Below are 17,699 nucleotides of genomic sequence, written 5' to 3'. Positions count from 1 at the left end.
AAGCTTCTATGTTCCCTCCATACAATAGTAACACATTTTTATACCCTATCACCCTCCCCATCTCCAAAGCCCTTTTAATTTATAGTTTATAACATTTGATTCTAGCTTTATTGTTCATACCATCGACTCTCGAGTTTATCTTCTCGTAGGATTTTCCAGTTACTTGTAACACATTCTTTAATTACTTGGATTATTTAACTTCTTGTTTTCCCGTCAATGAAGAAATTGAAATGACCTTTAAACTTTTTGACTTCATGGCCAAGAACGTTTTTTAAATGAAGAAACACACGTTAAAAAAAAGAATCCTGATAACTATTTTATAAATATGTGACTGTATTTTTCTTCATGTCCAGAAACTCTTATTGAATAAGATTCAGATATATTCCTCCCAAACCCACACAGTTCGTAGATCTAACATCAGGTTTTCATTTGTACCAAAATGGGCAAGATAATGAAGGCACAGGCTCACTTTGTATTCATAAAGGACATCAAACACAGTCATGAGGCACTAATGACATATAAGCATAGTCATCACGAAAAGCAAGTGTTCAAAGTCTTCAGTAACTTCTCTCCCTTTAACGTTTGGCAAAATTCGGTCTAGATATTTTAATACCTCAGAAAAATAAATAAATAAGAGGTGCTACATTAAAATGTCAGATTACCTATAATTAGTCTTTAGAAATACAACGAAAGGGATAAAATGAAGGGAGGGGGCCAGAGATTTCCTGTATTCTTGGATTATCCTTCCTGTCTGAGGGTCTCAGGTGTCTGTATGCATCTGTAGAAATGCCAGCTGTACCTGAAGATTGAAGAGATTGTTGGTAGTTGCTGACATGGTCCCTCAACACCATTAAAAGTTTATATGACAAAAACGAAATTAGCTTGATTTATGCTCTTTAGTCCTTTGTTAAAAACCTAAGTCAAATTTGGTTATTTAAAGGTGATCTAAAAAGTTTAAAATAAAGGAAAAATATATTCTAGCTTCCCAATAAGAAACAGATTACATATTTAGACTTCAATGGCAAATAAATACAATTTAAAGCCAAGCAAGTTTCTCTCCTGTAGGGGAGTCTAGACCGACTACAAAAACAGTTACTGTTTCTCTACTGCTGATGACCACAGCACTCACACAGCCTACTAGAAACTAGTTTCACAATTTTAATGAGAGACTTTTTCTATGACATAATATGAAAGATGAGGGTTTAGCCTAGGTCTGAGCAGGCAGAATAGATCTGCACCCAAAATATCCCTATTACAAATACATGACAATTGAACAACAAAACACAGCCCAATCTGTTTACATCAAAATCACCATCGATGTGATATATAATTAATTACTTGCTTTCTATGAGTTAATACCACTCAATGCAAGACTAGAGCTGGCAGTCAATGGAGCATGCCATTTACAAGTAAGCCTAAGTCTATAACTGCAGAAATAACATGGAAATGTATCAGCCTATCCAAAGTAGTTAAATATATTTTTTAAAATTTTCCTAGGAAATTAATTTTGATAGTATTTCCCAAGTCCTTCAACTAAAGATATCTTGATAGTTTTTGTCTTTTTACAGCAAAATCTACCAAGAATTTTTAACTATTTCCAAGTATTAGGAACAAAGGAGCTGATACAGCATGTATTCACAATTAATTGTTAATATTTCAGTGAGTTACAATAAACTTTTTGCATGCTTGAAAAATTAACTGTAAAGAAAAAATAAGGAATACTTATAGGAAGATCTCAATAATTTGGTGGGGTTTTTTTGCTTTAAAAACAACCCCTAATTTTCATCTCTGACAACACAGTGTGTGTGTATGTGTATATATAAAGTTCATTTCCATGCCTATTACATAAAAATAACTCAGAAATATCAATCTATCAGTGTCAGCTGATATATATCCAATTAATTCACCGCAGAAGGGAAAATAAGACCAAAAAAAATCTAAAGTAATCAGTAAAGCTCACAGTTCAAAAAATTTTTTTGTTTTGTTTTTTTTTTTTGCTTGTTTGAAATTTTTTGGTAGTTTATCTGTGCTCTGTTGTACAAGTTGATCCACAGGCTAATGGCCTCCGAGGAGATTAGACAGGAAGCCTGCAGGCTTCTTATTTTGCTGTGCTTCTGCTTCCTGGTCTTGTGAAAGTCCCAATTCACTCTCAATTTGATCGAGCTCTGACTGGTCAAGGAGTTCAAAGTCATCACCTTCCTCAGTATCTGTGTCTTCTCCTGGGCCGGGTGCAGCCTGGGAAAGTGCTTGCTGTGCGCCCCCCAGCTGGTCTTTGATAGCAGCCGTCACAGCAGCTGTGATGACATCCCCAGCCAGGTTGCTCATCAAGTGAAAGGTTTGGTCACTGCTCAGAGGAAGGGTGAGCCCAGCTGTGGACTGCCTCTCTTTGCTCGGTCTGAGACTGCTGTCCAACTGTTCCTTTTTTCTCTTGAGCTCAGCAGGCAGGCCAAGGCTTAATTCATCTTCATCATTTGTTCCCATGCCATTTTCTAGAGATGGAAAATCTGAAAGGTCTCGAGAGAAAACTTCCTCACTAGGTCGGTCAAGATCTGTGAAATGTATAACAGAAATTTGAAGCGTAAGTACCGTAATAAATTTGAAATTAAAGAGCTGTCTAAAAGATATCTGATTTTAATCTGAACCCTCTGGGCAACCTTGGTATTCATCCAGCCTCCCGTTTCAGGTTAAATCAATTTAACCACATATTGGACCCCTCCCAAATCTGGGACACTGTTCCTCCACAAATACACAAACACTACATGCCCCCGCTCCCGAGTCTTTAGCTTTCCTCTTAAGCACAAAACAGTGTATATAATGACTTAATATTCAACCTGTCTCGTGTTAGCTTGAAGCTTTGACTAATGTTTAAATGTTTACCATAAACAAAAATTTTATCCTCCCCATGGGGAGGGAATTAGCTTAAGCCAATGTGGATATGTATGATCACAAAGTAAAAAATATTTCAATGGGAATTTTTCATGGATTCTGGTAGAGCAGATGGTGAATGAATATTATCCAGCCTCAGCATTTTCATCCATGGAGACCTATTTGACTATCTGTGACCTGTGTTTGTTTAAAGCAATGAACTTAAAAGAGGCTACTCCTTCTATTCCATATTCAATCTAAGAGCTTATGGAAGCATTTGGCTTTCCAGAAATATAGCTGAAATTGCCCATACCATTTTAATCAAACTCGCATCCTGACTATATCCTATAGGAACACTTTAAAATTTGGGACATTTAAAAGCAACATCAGATTAGTACACAGTGATTTTATTGTTTTTCACTTTTCATAGAAAATCTTTTAGTTAACTTTTTACAACAGTGATTTGAAATCTTCAATGTATTTTTAATGAAAAGCCTCATATGTGGAGTAGATTATTGTTGTCCCCTTTGTTGAGTAAATCTGAGATGAGATGCTTAAAAACAAAGTGTTTGTTATCCTGGTCTCGTCGATATTTAGAGCTTGTAGAGCTTCAGCAGACTTCAGTGATCCTGTCCTAAAACACTTTAAAGATGTGGAAATTGAGGTCCACAGAAATTATGTCACCTGTTCAAGGTCACACAGTTAACTAATGACAAAGGCAAGACTACATTTGGGTCTCCCAATCTCCAAACCTATCTTCTTTCAAACCTTGCCCAGCCTCCCTCCTTCCTCTTGAAAAAAAGATGTGTGCTTGCTTGTGAAAATACATATACAACAATTTATTCCTAATCCTCCATTATAAACTGCTCATATTTTCAGTATATAGCTAAAAAGACTTGAAATAATCCAATGAGACCAGCAAAAGGTAAGTTACTGCACAAGAACTGTCTCAATTTATTTTAAATTGTATTTAACCTAATTATAAAACAAGCCTTTTTTTGTTTGGTTGGGTTTTTGTTTGTTTAAACTAACTTTGAGGAAGAACATTGGAAACTTGGGAGTCCGATTTGGATTCGGAGAAGCTGCCCTCCATGTTCCCGTCTCTTTCAATGAGGACCAGCCCTGGACACGGGGAATTAACTTCTCTCTCTCCTCCTCCCATTATCTATAAACAATGCCACCAGACATTTCAGAAGTTAACTTTTTTGACTGTTAATTATTTGTTTTCAAAATAAAGGCAGATTTGGACATGGACTGGCTTAAGTTTTTCTCTCTTTTTTTGCAGGGGGCAGTTCATTAATTTTATACACTTGTGTTCCCACATAATTCTTTAAACTACAGACTAAGAGGAATTGGTAAGCACCTTCATATTTGTAAAATTTAATGGTAAATTTTATGTTCTGTGATGTCAGAAACAGTAATCATCTTACTGACCACTGTATCTCCAGGGCTTTAGCACAATGCCTGATACATAGTAAATTCTTTTTTTTTTTTAATTTTATTACAGTAACATTGGATTATAACATTATATAGCTTTCAGATGTACATTGTAATATATTTCAAAATCTGTGTAGATTACATCATGTTCACCACCCAAAAACTAATTATAGTCCATCACCACACATGTGAGTCTAATCACCCCTTTTGCCCTCCCAACTCTTAAATAATAGCTTTTGAGATATAATTCATATACGATAAAGTACTTTTAAAGTGTACAGGTCAGTGGTTTTTAATATAGACACAAAGCTGTACAATCATCACCACTGTCTAATTCTAGAACATTTTCATCACTCCAGAAAGAAACTCATACTAAGTACCAGTCATCACCATTCCCTCTTCCCCTAGCCCCTAGGAGCCACTAATCTACTTTCCATCTATTTGGATTTGCCTATTCTGGACATTTCATATAAATGGAGTTATACAATATGTGGACTTGTGGGTCTGGCTTCTTTCACTTAGCCTAATGTTTTCGAGGTTCACCCCTGTAGCAAGTATCAGTACTTCCTTTTGGTAACCAAGCGATATCCATTGTACGGATATACCACACTGTGTTTATCCATTCAGCAGTTAACAGAGTTAAATATTTTTGCATGCACTCATACTAATAAAAATCAGGGTATCTAGAAATGTCAGCATACCATCAGAAGTGTCTGTCTGTGGAGTGTATCCTTCTGAAAGGTTGAAGGTCCCATTGTCAGTCCAGGAGACCTCGGACACGTCTGTGTCAGACACAGACAACTCTTTGGCAGCGACCGTGAGGCTAATCTGTGTTAACATAAACACCGGTGGCACATTTTAAGCTTCTGTGGAAAATCTTTTGCAAACTCCATTCTAACACCAAAAATGTCAGAATAATAAAAACCAGATGAGTATTTTCCTTTTGAAATTGTTCAATCATCTTAGAGAAACAGGAGGGTTCTATTAGAAAAATCATTCAGCCTTAGTACATGTAAATAAACGTACAGTCAAACCACACAGGAAGAAATTGAAAACTAAACAAAAAATACCTTAGGACAAAGAGCTGAAAAGTCTAATTCACTGTCATCTTTGTGACTTTTTTCTTTATCTGCTTCTGTTGAGAAAAAATGTGGACGCTTTCAGTTTCCTGGCCCGCTTAGACACAGTGTATTTTATCCATTATATATCCTTACCCCCATTCCTCATATTCTCCAATGCCTCCATATAATTAAATGTTTGCATATAACAAGTTTCACATATTTGCAAATGTTTGATTTCCAAGGGAAATGGTCCACATCAGTGGTTCTCATGGTGTGGCCCCTGAACGAGCAGTGTCAGCACCGCCAATGTGTACTTTTTAGAAATGCAAATCCTTGGGTCTTACCCTAGACCTACTGAATCTGAAACTCTGAGGTAGGGTCCAGAAATCTATCCTTTAATAAGCCCTCTAGGGCAATTGTGATGCTTGCTATAGTTTGAGAATCTATAAAGTCATAGGCAAAGTTAAAAAGTGAAAAATGACCACATTGGTTTTTCCTGTATTTTTTTTTCCTTGTCCTGTTCTTTCGCTCCCCTCTTAATATGGTTCTCACACTCTTAGCCCTCCCTGTGTCATTTTTTATTTGCAGTAGTCCACCCCAAAATAAAACAATTTTAAAAAGTAAATCATAAATAGCAAATATAAAATTGTTGAATCCTTTTCTCCTTCCCCTGACAATTTGGATTAAAAAGTCAATTTATTGTACTTTTGAGAAAAGATAAAACCCAAAATAGGAAAAGGCTATGTTACAATGCAGTAAAAGGCTAAAACACCCTGAAATGTATGGAAAGTGATTTCATCATAAATAGCCCATGAATGTCTCATTTCATGCATGGAATCTAAAATTCAAACTTTACTTACCAGATCTCTCACGTTTTTTCTGATTGATATATTCTCCAATTCCAAAATCTAGTTTCAGCAGAACTGATTTGATTTTGCTGTATATTTTTTGTCCAATATCATTACACTTAAAAAGTGGACACAAAAATGCACACAGTACTGAAACATAAGAAGGAAGAGAATGTAGGTAAAATGACCTTCCTTTCAGAAGGCTACATCTTAGTATTTCACAAAAATATTTCAGTTCCCCTACTGTCAAAAAGAAGTTTTTTTCTTAGGGAAATGCCTTTGTCAAATAAGTTCATAATTTCTATTCTTCTCCCTGCAATGAAAACGTTTTCTCCTACACACACACCCACGCTTATAGTTATTGTTTTCAAAGACTTACAATTAGATCAATTCCCCCCCTTCAATCCTTTTACCCTCAAAATGTATATACAAAGATTCATGCTTTCCAGACAACAGTTCTGGATTAAAATCTCAACTCTACTTATTTGTTAAGTGCATTTTCACCATAGGAAAGTTATTACTAATCCATTAGCCTCTCATCAGTAATATTGGGATAATATTGTGAAGATATCGGGATAACATTGTTGTAGTGAAGAATAAATGAGATGAACGCAAACCACCTGAATAAAGCCTTGCCCGTATTAGACTCTCCTTCACTGGTTCTCTTCTCCTTTACTTCCTAAACAAGGCAGATCAAGAGGCCAATATTCTATATGAGTTACATTTGGGAGAATGGATGAGCTTGGACCATTTGCCATTTGTGTTATGCATTAGGAATACAAAAAGAAATGAAGATTGCCACACTGAATGTATTGTATTCTCTTCTGTTTATTTCTTCATTGTTGTTAGGAAATGTGCCCATTTACCCTTTAAATAGGAGTTGCAAACTCAAATATCTGTAGAAGCCAAGGAGATATATGTAAATTTTAAAAGCTGATGTAAGAAAAATAGGGAAATATGAGGGTTAATTAAGTGCAGAGAGCTCACCACTCCAGCACCAGATTTTCACATTTTTCAGGAGAAGCAGGAGATCTACGTTTTTTTTTTACAGCATTTTTGAGTTATAGTTGACATACAATAAATTGCACATAAAGTGAACAATTTGATAAGGTTTCAAATATGCATACAACTAAGAAAACCTCACCACAATCAAGATAGTGAACATATCTACCACCTTTACAAGTTTCCTCATATTTCTGTTAATCCTTCCCTCTTGCCTTTCCCCGACCCCACCTACCTCATCCCCATTGATCTGCTCTGTCACTAAAGATAAGTTTGCATTATATATAAATGGAATCATACAGTATATACTCTTTTTTATCTAGCTTCTCCCGCTCAATCTAATTATTTTGAGATTTATCTAGACTGGTGCATGTATTAATTTTTCAGTGCTGAGTAGTAATCCATTGTATGGATATCCAGTTTGTTTATCCATACATCTGTTGACGGACATAAGAAGTGTGTTCCATTTTTGGCTACTACAAATAAAGCTGCTATGAACATTCATTTACAAGTCCCTGTGTAGATATATGCTTTCATTTCTCCAGCTGTGGAATGGCTGGGTCATATAGTAGTTTTTAAAAAACTGCCAAACTGTTATCCAAAGTGGCTGTACCATTCTACCTACCCACCAACAGTATGTGAGAATTCCAGTTCTCCACACCCTTGCTAATACTTGATATAGTCAGCATTTTTAATTTTAACAATTCTGGTGAAGGTATAATGGTATCTTATTGTGGTTTTAATTATTTTTTGAGCCAAAGAACACACACAAGGATAAAGTAATTAGTGTTTTTGTGGAGGGTGGAAGTACAGCTTATTTATTGACATAATTTAAAATAAAATTAAGCACTGCCTTTTGGCAAGTATTCTTCCAATTTAAAAATATAAACACGTCTCTAGGAAAAGGAGAAACTTTGTACCGCAGGAAATTAAAGAATAATTAACCTGCTTCATAATTAAGAACTCATTTCTCTCTTCCAAACTATGAAAGGTCTTGGGACGATTAAATGATACCATATGCATCACGTCAATTAGCCAAATGTCCTACTATACTTACACAGTAGATAGCTGAGTATAACCCCAGGAACATAACTTCCCAAGACTGTAAAAAATGTGCACACACTGCAGACCAGGAGACAAAACTAGAAACAAGAAATAACATGTGACCATTATGCTTAAGATGAAAACACTTTAGAGCATAGGAAACACACACAATTATTTATATGTAATCTATCACATTATGATAAATGTTTTTCAAATCGTGTTCTTTAGCACTTAGATCTGGGTAATGATGCTCTGTTCAACTAACCTTAGTCCACTTAAACACTTAGTAACAATCATTTTGAGGTTCCATAAGTTAATTTTTGGCACAGAGGACAAAATCTCCCATTAATCATGCCTGTAGCTATATTACTGCTAGATGCAAGAAAAGTAAAGAATAACATGTCACCAGAAACTTCTTTTACTCAGGATCACTCACTGAAAATAATGCAGCCTGGTAAATAAATCTACAAGTTCAAACTACTTTTAGAAGCCCATTGAAATTCATAAACAGAGCAAAACATGTTAGAGAAATTAGAGGCATTTATAAAAACATAATGGTAATTTGCACAGCTGATAAACTGCTGGGATAAATCTCTTGGCCATTACTATCCTCCTCGTAACCATAACCCTCCCTCAAAGTGACCTCACTTATAGGTGACCTAGAAACTAGATGCAAATGATATGAAATTCCTACAGTAAAATGTGATTATATTCCTTCCCTCTGTCAGGTATGACCAAAAAAATCTTGATTGTTTTAAGAAATTTAAACATCAAGACAGATAAATTCTCCCATAAAGTCTTCACTTGTGTCCACACTATAGGCTTAAAAGTAAACTACCCTCCTGCTTTTGCTTTATCTTTAAATTATGGTATTAAACTGATAAGCAAAGAAAATTCATTACGGGAATTTAAAAAAGACACATGAGGAAAGGACAGATAATTCTGATCAATAATTGATTAAGAGAAACAACAAAGGAGTCTAAAATTCAGATTAACTTTGATTTTTCATTCTTTGGCACAGGGTTAATAGTCAAAGGGAGAATAGATGAACTTGTGGAACACAGCTAAGAGCTATTTCTGAAACAGCAGGGGCCCTTGAAGAATATGGAATTCTGGTAGTAAAATGGAAGAGGAAAGACCATAAAAGTTGACAGAATAAATGTCTATAAAATCATTACTATATCTGGAATTCAGTTTTGCAAAGGGATTTCATATTACCCACCAAATTTGCGGCATTATTATCTTAAACTAATTGACTTGGGGCACGTTAGTGCAATCCAATGCAGAAGTTTTAGGTTTAGAATTTTCTAAAAATGTGTTTAATCATTTCAGTAAAATAGGCATCAAAAATGTAATCTCCCCTCCCCACCATATGGGGTCTATTCTAAAGATCTATTCTAAAGACCATCTCCAGTGATTAAAAAAAATCCATCTATATACAATGTTGCCATTTTAATATGCTCAAAATGTGTCCAAGCATAGTTCCATTATTACTAAATTGAAGTAAAGAGATGGCATGCACATGGTAGAACAAGAGGGATTTTTAAACGCTGTCATTCCTAGGCTCTTGAGTCCAACTATAGGTGGGCATTCAAGAGACTTGAACGTAACACTGGAAGGAAAAGCGTATGATGGTGGCTCTCACCTCATCCATCTATCAAGATTGCAAGTGAAGCTGCCTCTACCCACAAAAATACTTCAAGTGTGTGCACTTCCCCACACAATCCCTGTCTAACCACTTAGGACTCTTCTCCTCACCGGTTTTCACCTTCATTGGAAAAATACTCATTCCATTTACATAATCATTATAAATGTTTTTGCCAAAAGTTTCCTTTTTAAATAAATCATGTAAGAATCTCCACGTTTTAGACTGAAAGTGAGACTCATTATCTCCAAAAGCACCCTCAAAGGACTACATGTTCAGTTCATCTCCCTTTGACGTCAGAACCAGGCTAAATATTATAAACCGGAATTCCTTAAGATATTTATTTCTCCTTGTTATGGCTAATAAGACCAATCAGTGAGCTAGATAAATATGTATAAAATAAAAAACCAATCCAATTTCAAAATATGAGGTTGAGGATTTTCTAGCATTAATACACTAACGTTTCTGAACCTTGCTGATAATCAGCTTCTATGGCATGTGTTCCTGGTATAGTCTATTCTGAAGTGGAGAACACTTACAAGCTCATAAAATAAGTTAATTCATTTGTTTTCAAGTTTATTGCACGTTTTAAAGCACATACAGTAATTCTGCTCCCCTGGAAAACTTGCCTTGCCAGGGCTCTGCTGTTTAAAAAGAGACATTTCTTGAAGAAATAGGCTGAAATTCATCCATGACTCTGCAAAACACTGGCTGAGCCTGGCTCTTTCATCTGGTTTGGAATTGACGACTTCCCAGCTAAAGAGAGAAAAGAAAAAAATTTTAACTAAACTTTAGATGATTCATTCAACATTCACTGCTTTAGCAAATATTCACTGAGCACCAACCATCGGCCACACTCTCTGGAAAAGCCTTGTGAATGCAGACGTGAACAAGCCAGATACCCACCTAATGAAGCTCTCACACCAAGAGAAGAGATACGGTTAAACAGCTAGCTACACAACTATCCAGCTACAACAAGGGACAAGTGAGCGAGAAGCACAGGGTGGCGGCTTTGGGACATCTTTTCTGAAGAAACCACTTTAACCTAAAATCTGGATTAGGAGGCGTTTACCATAAGGGCTCGGAGAGTTCCAGAAAGAACAATGCACAACATAAGCAGAGGTCCAGGAGGGAGAAGGAGCTAGAAGCACTACTCTTTTGAGCTCTAGCACGGCTCTGCCACAGTGAACCAGCAGAGTAAAACTGCATGAAGTGGGAAGATCGGAAGGGACTGAGATCGTACAGGGCTTTGTAGGACTACTTAGAAACGTTCTGAACCTTAAAGATAGGGAAGCCACAGTGCTTTGAGAGAAACCTTGGCATTAATCTTATCGACTCCAACAGTACATTTTCAGTATGTACTATGATTGGTCAGCTCTACAGAAAACTGCTAACTCAACAGGATCTCACAGTACCTCATATTTTCTAGAGTAACTTTTCCCCATCTCATCATAGAATGTGTTGAATGTGACGCATGGGCCGGGCAATACGCTGTGTGTCCTTGCCTCATTTTTCCACAGGAAGCTCAGTGAGCTAAAAAGTAACAATTGCTCCAGGAAGAAGACACATGCAAATACAGGGCATTCCCTAAAATTACAATGACATGAAGTTCAAATTCCACTCTTGCAATCCTAACTCATCACAAAAATTTACCAGTTCAGACAGGCTCTGTTAAGGGCCCCCAAGTTCATTCATTTCATAGATAATTATTAGTGCCTACTACGTTGAAGGCACTATCATAGAGCTAAGGATATGGCAATAAACTAAACAAACATTTCTAGTAGAAGACAGGGATTATCAGTGACCTATCATCTGAGCTATGATTGCAAGGGTATCAAGGTACGACTGATCTCTGGATTCAAGTTCAGTAGTCTACCCTGGTCCTTAGATGCTCAACTAGGCAAAAACTGTGTACACATGGATTCTGGTTTTGTTGGGGGGGGGGGGGGCGGGTTTGTAGGGAAAGATTCACCCTGAGCTAACATCATTGCCAATCATCTTCTTTTTTTTCCCTCCCCAAAGCCCCAGTGCATGGCTGTATATCTAGTTGTAAGTCCTTCTAGTTCTATATGAGCTGCTGCCACAGCATGGCAACTCACAGATGGGTGGTATGGCTCTGCAACAGCCCACCGAAGTGGTGACAGCGCTGAACTTTAACCACTAGGCCATCAGGGCTGGCTTGAGATTCTGTTACTTTTTAATATACTTCAAATACTAAGGCGATTTGTATATTAAATAATGAAAATTCCTATTTAATATAAATTTTAAGTTTAAATGAGTACAACAGCATTAAAAAAGAAGAAAAAATTTCATTTTCCTTCCTCTTTGTTCTATCAGCTTCCACTGATGCTCTGCCAGAGAGTCACTGAGCTACCAGTTGTCCAGGCTGATGCTATGCTTCTAGGTAGACATTCGCCAGATGATTTCCTGCCTGTCATAAGAAATGAACTTTTGGGGAGGTGTAGCTGTTAGGAAGTGGTTTCTGTATCCACTACCTCCACTGCCTCTCGAATCACTGAGCCAGCCTGCTTTCACTGCTGACCAAATCCAGCACTAGGTTTACATATCTTATGAATGATTCCAGACCTATAAAAAGAAACACTAAGTGCTTGGCTGGGAAGCCACTATCTGAAACAACATCTTACCAATATGTCTGCTTAATGGGAAAAGATGACCAGGAGAGCAAATGCTGCAATGGCAAAGGAAACACAAAATACTAAATTGTGGCTTCCTTTCTCACAACAACACAGACTTGTTGCAAATTGGCTAGGCTAGGCTAGATTAATGGGACCACAAAGATGACAGAAATACAGATTTTAAATTCTGCTCTCTATGCATATTGAGCAGTATTTAAGAATTTGGTTGAACTGTTTGGCAAATATAATTCTAAAAAAAAATCACTGAAAAACTTATAATTATCTGATTTATCCTTTTTTTCTATTTTTTTGAGGAGGATTAGCCCTGAGCTAACATCCATGTCCATCTTCCTCTCCCTTGTATGTGGGACATCTGCCACAGCATGGCTTGACAAGTGGTGCATAGGTCTGCACCTGGGATCTCAACCGGCGAACCCCAGGCTGCTGAAGTGGAATGTGCAAACTTAACTGTTACACCACCAGGTGGCCCCTGATTATCATTTTTTAATGATTAAAGTGGAATGAATGAGCATTTCATATTCTGAAGCAAATTTGAAATATACTTTAGGGGCCAGCCCTGTGGTGTAGTGGTTAAGTTTGTTGCGCTCTGCTTCAGCAGCCCAGGTTCAGTTCCCGGGTGTGGACATATACCGCTTGTTGGCAGCCATGCTGTGGCAGTGACCCACATACAAAATAGAGGAAGACTGGCACAGATGTTAGCTCACGGTGAATCTTCCTCAACAAAAAAGGAAAAACAACAACAAAAACTATGTAAAAAAATAAAATAAAATAAAAATAAAAATAAAATAAAATACACTTTGGGAGAAGGAACAAGTAGTGAGTTATGTTCAAGCAACAAAAGATGAAACCAAACTCTGTGTTCGTGTATGAACCTGAGAATCATAATATTAGAGAAAAAAATCCCTGAAGAATATATATGGCATGATTTCATTTATATAAAGCTCAAAATCATGCTAAGCTAACAGATTATTTAAGCAAGAAAATAATAAAAAAACAAGATTCAGAAGAGGGATTACCAAAGGTAGGGTATGTAGGGAATGTGGCTGAAGTCATGTGGGAGCTTCTTGAGTACTGATCATGTTCTGTTTCTTAACTTAGATGATGGATACACGAGAATCGACTTATTACTGTTGTTAAAGCTACACACACACACACACACATATATGCATGTATACATATATGGCCTTTATTTAAAACTATGTTGATACTTAAATGTATAATCATGCTTTTTATTTAATGAATAACATTCTTAACATGACAATATCTCACTTCACATCCTATAGTCAAAATACAAATGTTACTCAGTTTTTGCCTCACTTTATTTACTTGTGAAGTAAAAATATTTCTCCTGGCTAGAGTAATGAAAAATATTTTTTTGAATAAATGGTACTTTGTATAGACGCTGGAACCTTGTTCTATTATTACCTTTAGGATGCGTGTCTCAAAAGTGACACCACATCTATATATATATTTTACCACTCTAGCAAGTAGGTGCCCTAAGATTAGGAAGGAGCCCGGGCTAATACTAAATTACCTAAAGTTACCTAAATTGTCTCTATAGAGATAATGTTATAGCAAAGTCTTCATACAACTAAAGTTAATACCTATTGCAGTGAAATAACTAAAACTTCTGTTTTTCATTTAAGGATCTTGCCTATTTTCTTAGTGGACTTCAAGTGGCTATGAATAAACTTCAGTATCCCTCCATCCATTACCTTATCCATTTATCCAACAAAAAGTTATCAGGTGCCCCCTCTGTGTCTTACATTATACTCGGTGTGTTTAGTATTGTTATTTCAAACCAGCAAAAACTGAACCCCTGCAGTGCTGTCCTTCTCTGTGTCTAGAGATATGACCACTGGGTGGGAAGAAGAAACAAGAGAATATTCAACTTGTGATTTTTTCCATAACCATAGACGACACTCTTATTTACATGAAATTTCTCCCCTTTGGAAAAAGCCTCATATGACAGTATTTTTGGACAATAAGTTACATTGTTACTTATATTTATATTAACATAATAACCTTAAATAATTCTAGTTGATATCTGAATTATTGTTTCAAAATATGAGAAATTCATTGTGTAAAGCATAAAAATATTATTTAACCCAATGAGTTTTGGAAAGAGTAGTAAACGTTTGAGATGAAAATAAATGTATAGATTGTGCTGAATAAAATTTAATGGAAATATGTATGATTTTTTTAAAAATCTGAATTCAAGGGCAAAGAAGAGATGTCACTGCACACTTCTTTAAATGAAACATGGACCCAGAAGAGTCACTCTCTGGGAGTTTCATAATAGTTTTAAATTGTCCAGTGATTAATTCTGAGTACCACTGGAACACACATTTCTATTGTCTTCCATTATATATAGTCTACCATCAACTTATGTCACCACAGTTCAATTTACGTAATAGAGTTACATAATAGATAACTGAACAATATATAATATAGATGTAATTTAGAAAGAGACAGGAAATTTAATGTCAACTTTTCAAATTCCCTTATTTTATTGATAAGGAAAATGAAACCCAAGTTTTCTCAGCTAGTTGGGGCAGAGCCCCCACCCAGGCCAGGACTCCTGATTTCCAGTACAGTTCTATTTCCTTTAAAACAGGGACCCACTGCAAAGGATGAATAAATTCAATGACATCTTTTGAAGAGACCACATATTGTAAATTAGAACAAGAAGGAACATTCGTTGTTCCTCCTCACTCCTTTCAAGAGTCAGGAGGAATGAGGTGTGATTGACCAATACCAACATAGCATCACTGAGGACCCACTCTTTCCAGGAAAAAGGAGCACTTCGTGTGCAGCATCCAAATACTCAGCGGAAACTCAGATTCATGCTTGGTGGTTGGTTGATGTTTAACACAGGTGACGACTGTACGCACACGCATGCGTGCGTGCACACACACACGCATGCACGCGTGCACACACACACACACACACACACAGAGTTGCTCCATAATGAAACTCTAGGTTTTCCTAGAGAGCCTTGTCTGGAAAACACATAACCAGAGAGAGGATCTCCTGTGAATACTGGACGGTGCTTGGGAAACAGATCTTTTACATGGTTTGTGGCTGTCTTCCCACCATCCTTGGCGCTGATCAACATGCCACGTAAGGCCCAACTAACACATAAGGAGGCTTAAAAACAGTTTGAAGCTTTACCAAGTTCTTAACCGAAGAGAATAGGTCCTCTGTGATTGAAGTTCATCTAAGGAAGAAAACTGGTTACCAATGGCTTCAGTATAATAGCCCAGGGCTTATTTTTTCCTCCTTAGTTTCTGAGAGAACATGCATTTTCCAGTAAGGTTCTTTGGTTCATCCATCCTTCTTTCTTTCTCTCCTTCCTTCCTTCCTTCCTTCTTCCCTCCCTTGCCCCCACCCTTGTTTTTTCCTTCCAGCTTTCTCTTCCACTCATGCCTTCACTAAGAGAGTGAACCTGCTACACACTCCAGCCACGAAATAAGAACCACTCAAGAGTCCCTCCCTCACGACCATCACCCCTAACTTCCCATACTCTTGGTGAATCCAGTTCAAGTGGTTCCAAGTGAGAAGTCACAACTACCAGGCCCCTGATGGCTGTGCCATCTTTCAAATGGGCTTTGCCCAAGGATCCGCAGCTATGCAGTGCTTTCAAAATAATGTGCCAAAACTAAGGCTCTGGCAGATTCCATTTAGTTACATTCTCCTTAAGAAAAACTAAATGACTGATGTTTGACAAAGAGCATTCTGCATGGTCTAGGTAAGCAATTATTCACCAAAGAATGCTAAAACCAGGGCAAAGTGCCTTTTCAGCAGCTGAAGAATTTGCGGTTTTACTTGCCTCTGAAAGTCGAAGGGAATAAAAATCAGGAAGATGGCTCCTCAGACAAGCAGCCTCACTTTATCACAGAAGAGAGCTCTGGCTTCCTGGTAGAATATGAAGCCAATATCCCTTCTTTCTGCCTTCACATCCCCACGGAATACAGTTAAGTATATACATTAGGTGGTTTGGCCAAAGGAAATCCTTTAGGCAGCTGCCAAATTGAGTGTTCCTGAACCCCCAGGGATAAACAGCAGCACTGTCTGGGCCTCACTCCAGAGATTCTGATGGAGCAGGCCTGGGGCGAAGCTCAGAAATCTGCATTTTAAATAAGGGTCCTAGGTGATTCTAACCTGCGAGTCACTGTGACAAACCCACCGTGAGGAAGTTGCATGGAATTCCCATTTCAAAAATACAGACAGGAGGAGAATTTGCTTTGGGCAAGATGATGTATCAGGAATTCAATCTGCCCTTCCATTTGAAACAACCAAAAAAAGAAAAAACTGACAAAACATATGAAAACCACGATTCTCAAGACCCTGGGCATTATGCAAGGAAGGATGATGATCCTTGAGAGATGGTGTATCCGGTGATTGTCCAGTTCACTGTCTTGAGTCTCCAGTCCACGGAGCAGGGAGGGGTAATCTGGGTGGATCACAGTGACTGTCTGAGTTGAGAAGACAGAACTCAGGGTCCAAAGAGAAGACCAAAGAGGATGGAGGTGGCAGCACAGAGTGTGGGAAGTAGAGCCTGCAGAGAGAACCCTGGCCATGTGCCGGGCTCCCCCGAGTCTTCAGCTGAGCGCTACTGGTACATGTGTGTGAGAAACCGGACGTCAGCCATCAGAAAGGAGGAGGGGAACAGAGTCCTGGGCTCACAGAGGGCCAGGAACAACACCTGGTCTCATCGACCAGACTGGAAAACCTCAAAATTCACAGACATCGGCGAGTGGACTCAGAAGGGTCTTGCCTCAGTAGCAGAGAATAATTAGTCCTGGATCAAATGCTGCTCTGGTCCTAATAAGTCTTAAAAGAAAGCCCCAAAAGCATCAAACTGATTTTAAGTAACTTAACTGAGTCATCTGTAGGAATACAAAGTGGTGAGTCTTGCTATGAACCCAATAACTCACATGGTCAAATTGGGATCTGAATGATTTTATTTTACTTTCATACCTAGCTTTTAAATTACTGTGTACCTTTTTTTCCTTAAAAATTGTATTTATCAAAAACAATGTTTAAATTTTCTATTAATAGTCAAGTTTGTCTCTGGACAGTTTAATGGCTACCTAAGTGCAATTCGAATGCACTGTAGTTTCAGCATGCAGCACAC

The 17,699-nt window shown here is 37.5% G+C and overlaps 1 protein-coding gene and 1 long non-coding RNA gene across 7 annotated transcripts in view; one reads left to right on the top strand and one right to left on the bottom strand.

The window, feature by feature from the left end:
- Positions 1-315: 315 nt before the first annotated feature.
- The window catches only part of RETREG1 (reticulophagy regulator 1), a 125,167-nt gene continuing 107,783 nt past the window's right edge, over positions 316-17,699 (bottom strand). For all 6 annotated transcript variants that reach the window (XM_070587168.1, XM_070587169.1, XM_070587171.1 and 3 more), the window contains 6 exons: positions 10,532-10,658; positions 8,271-8,355; positions 6,224-6,361; positions 5,373-5,437; positions 5,004-5,130; positions 316-2,549 (listed from right to left, as the gene is read on the bottom strand). In XM_070587168.1, the coding sequence (XP_070443269.1) occupies positions 2,056-2,549; positions 5,004-5,130; positions 5,373-5,437; positions 6,224-6,361; positions 8,271-8,355; positions 10,532-10,658 (1,036 nt within the window). In that variant the 3' untranslated portion in view covers positions 316-2,055. The remainder of the gene's footprint in view (positions 2,550-5,003; positions 5,131-5,372; positions 5,438-6,223; positions 6,362-8,270; positions 8,356-10,531; positions 10,659-17,699) is intronic.
- On the top strand, positions 2,492-16,100 carry LOC139077860 (uncharacterized). Its single transcript, XR_011530449.1, has 3 exons — positions 2,492-2,578; positions 4,151-4,220; positions 15,970-16,100. It is a non-coding gene; the product is annotated as an uncharacterized lncRNA (long non-coding RNA).

The sequence above is a fragment of the Equus przewalskii genome, chromosome 20 (genome assembly GCF_037783145.1).
Source record: "Equus przewalskii isolate Varuska chromosome 20, EquPr2, whole genome shotgun sequence".
NCBI lineage: Eukaryota > Metazoa > Chordata > Mammalia > Perissodactyla > Equidae > Equus > Equus przewalskii.
Note: the sequence above shows the minus strand (reverse complement) of the source record. Positions and strands in the feature narration are given on the sequence as shown.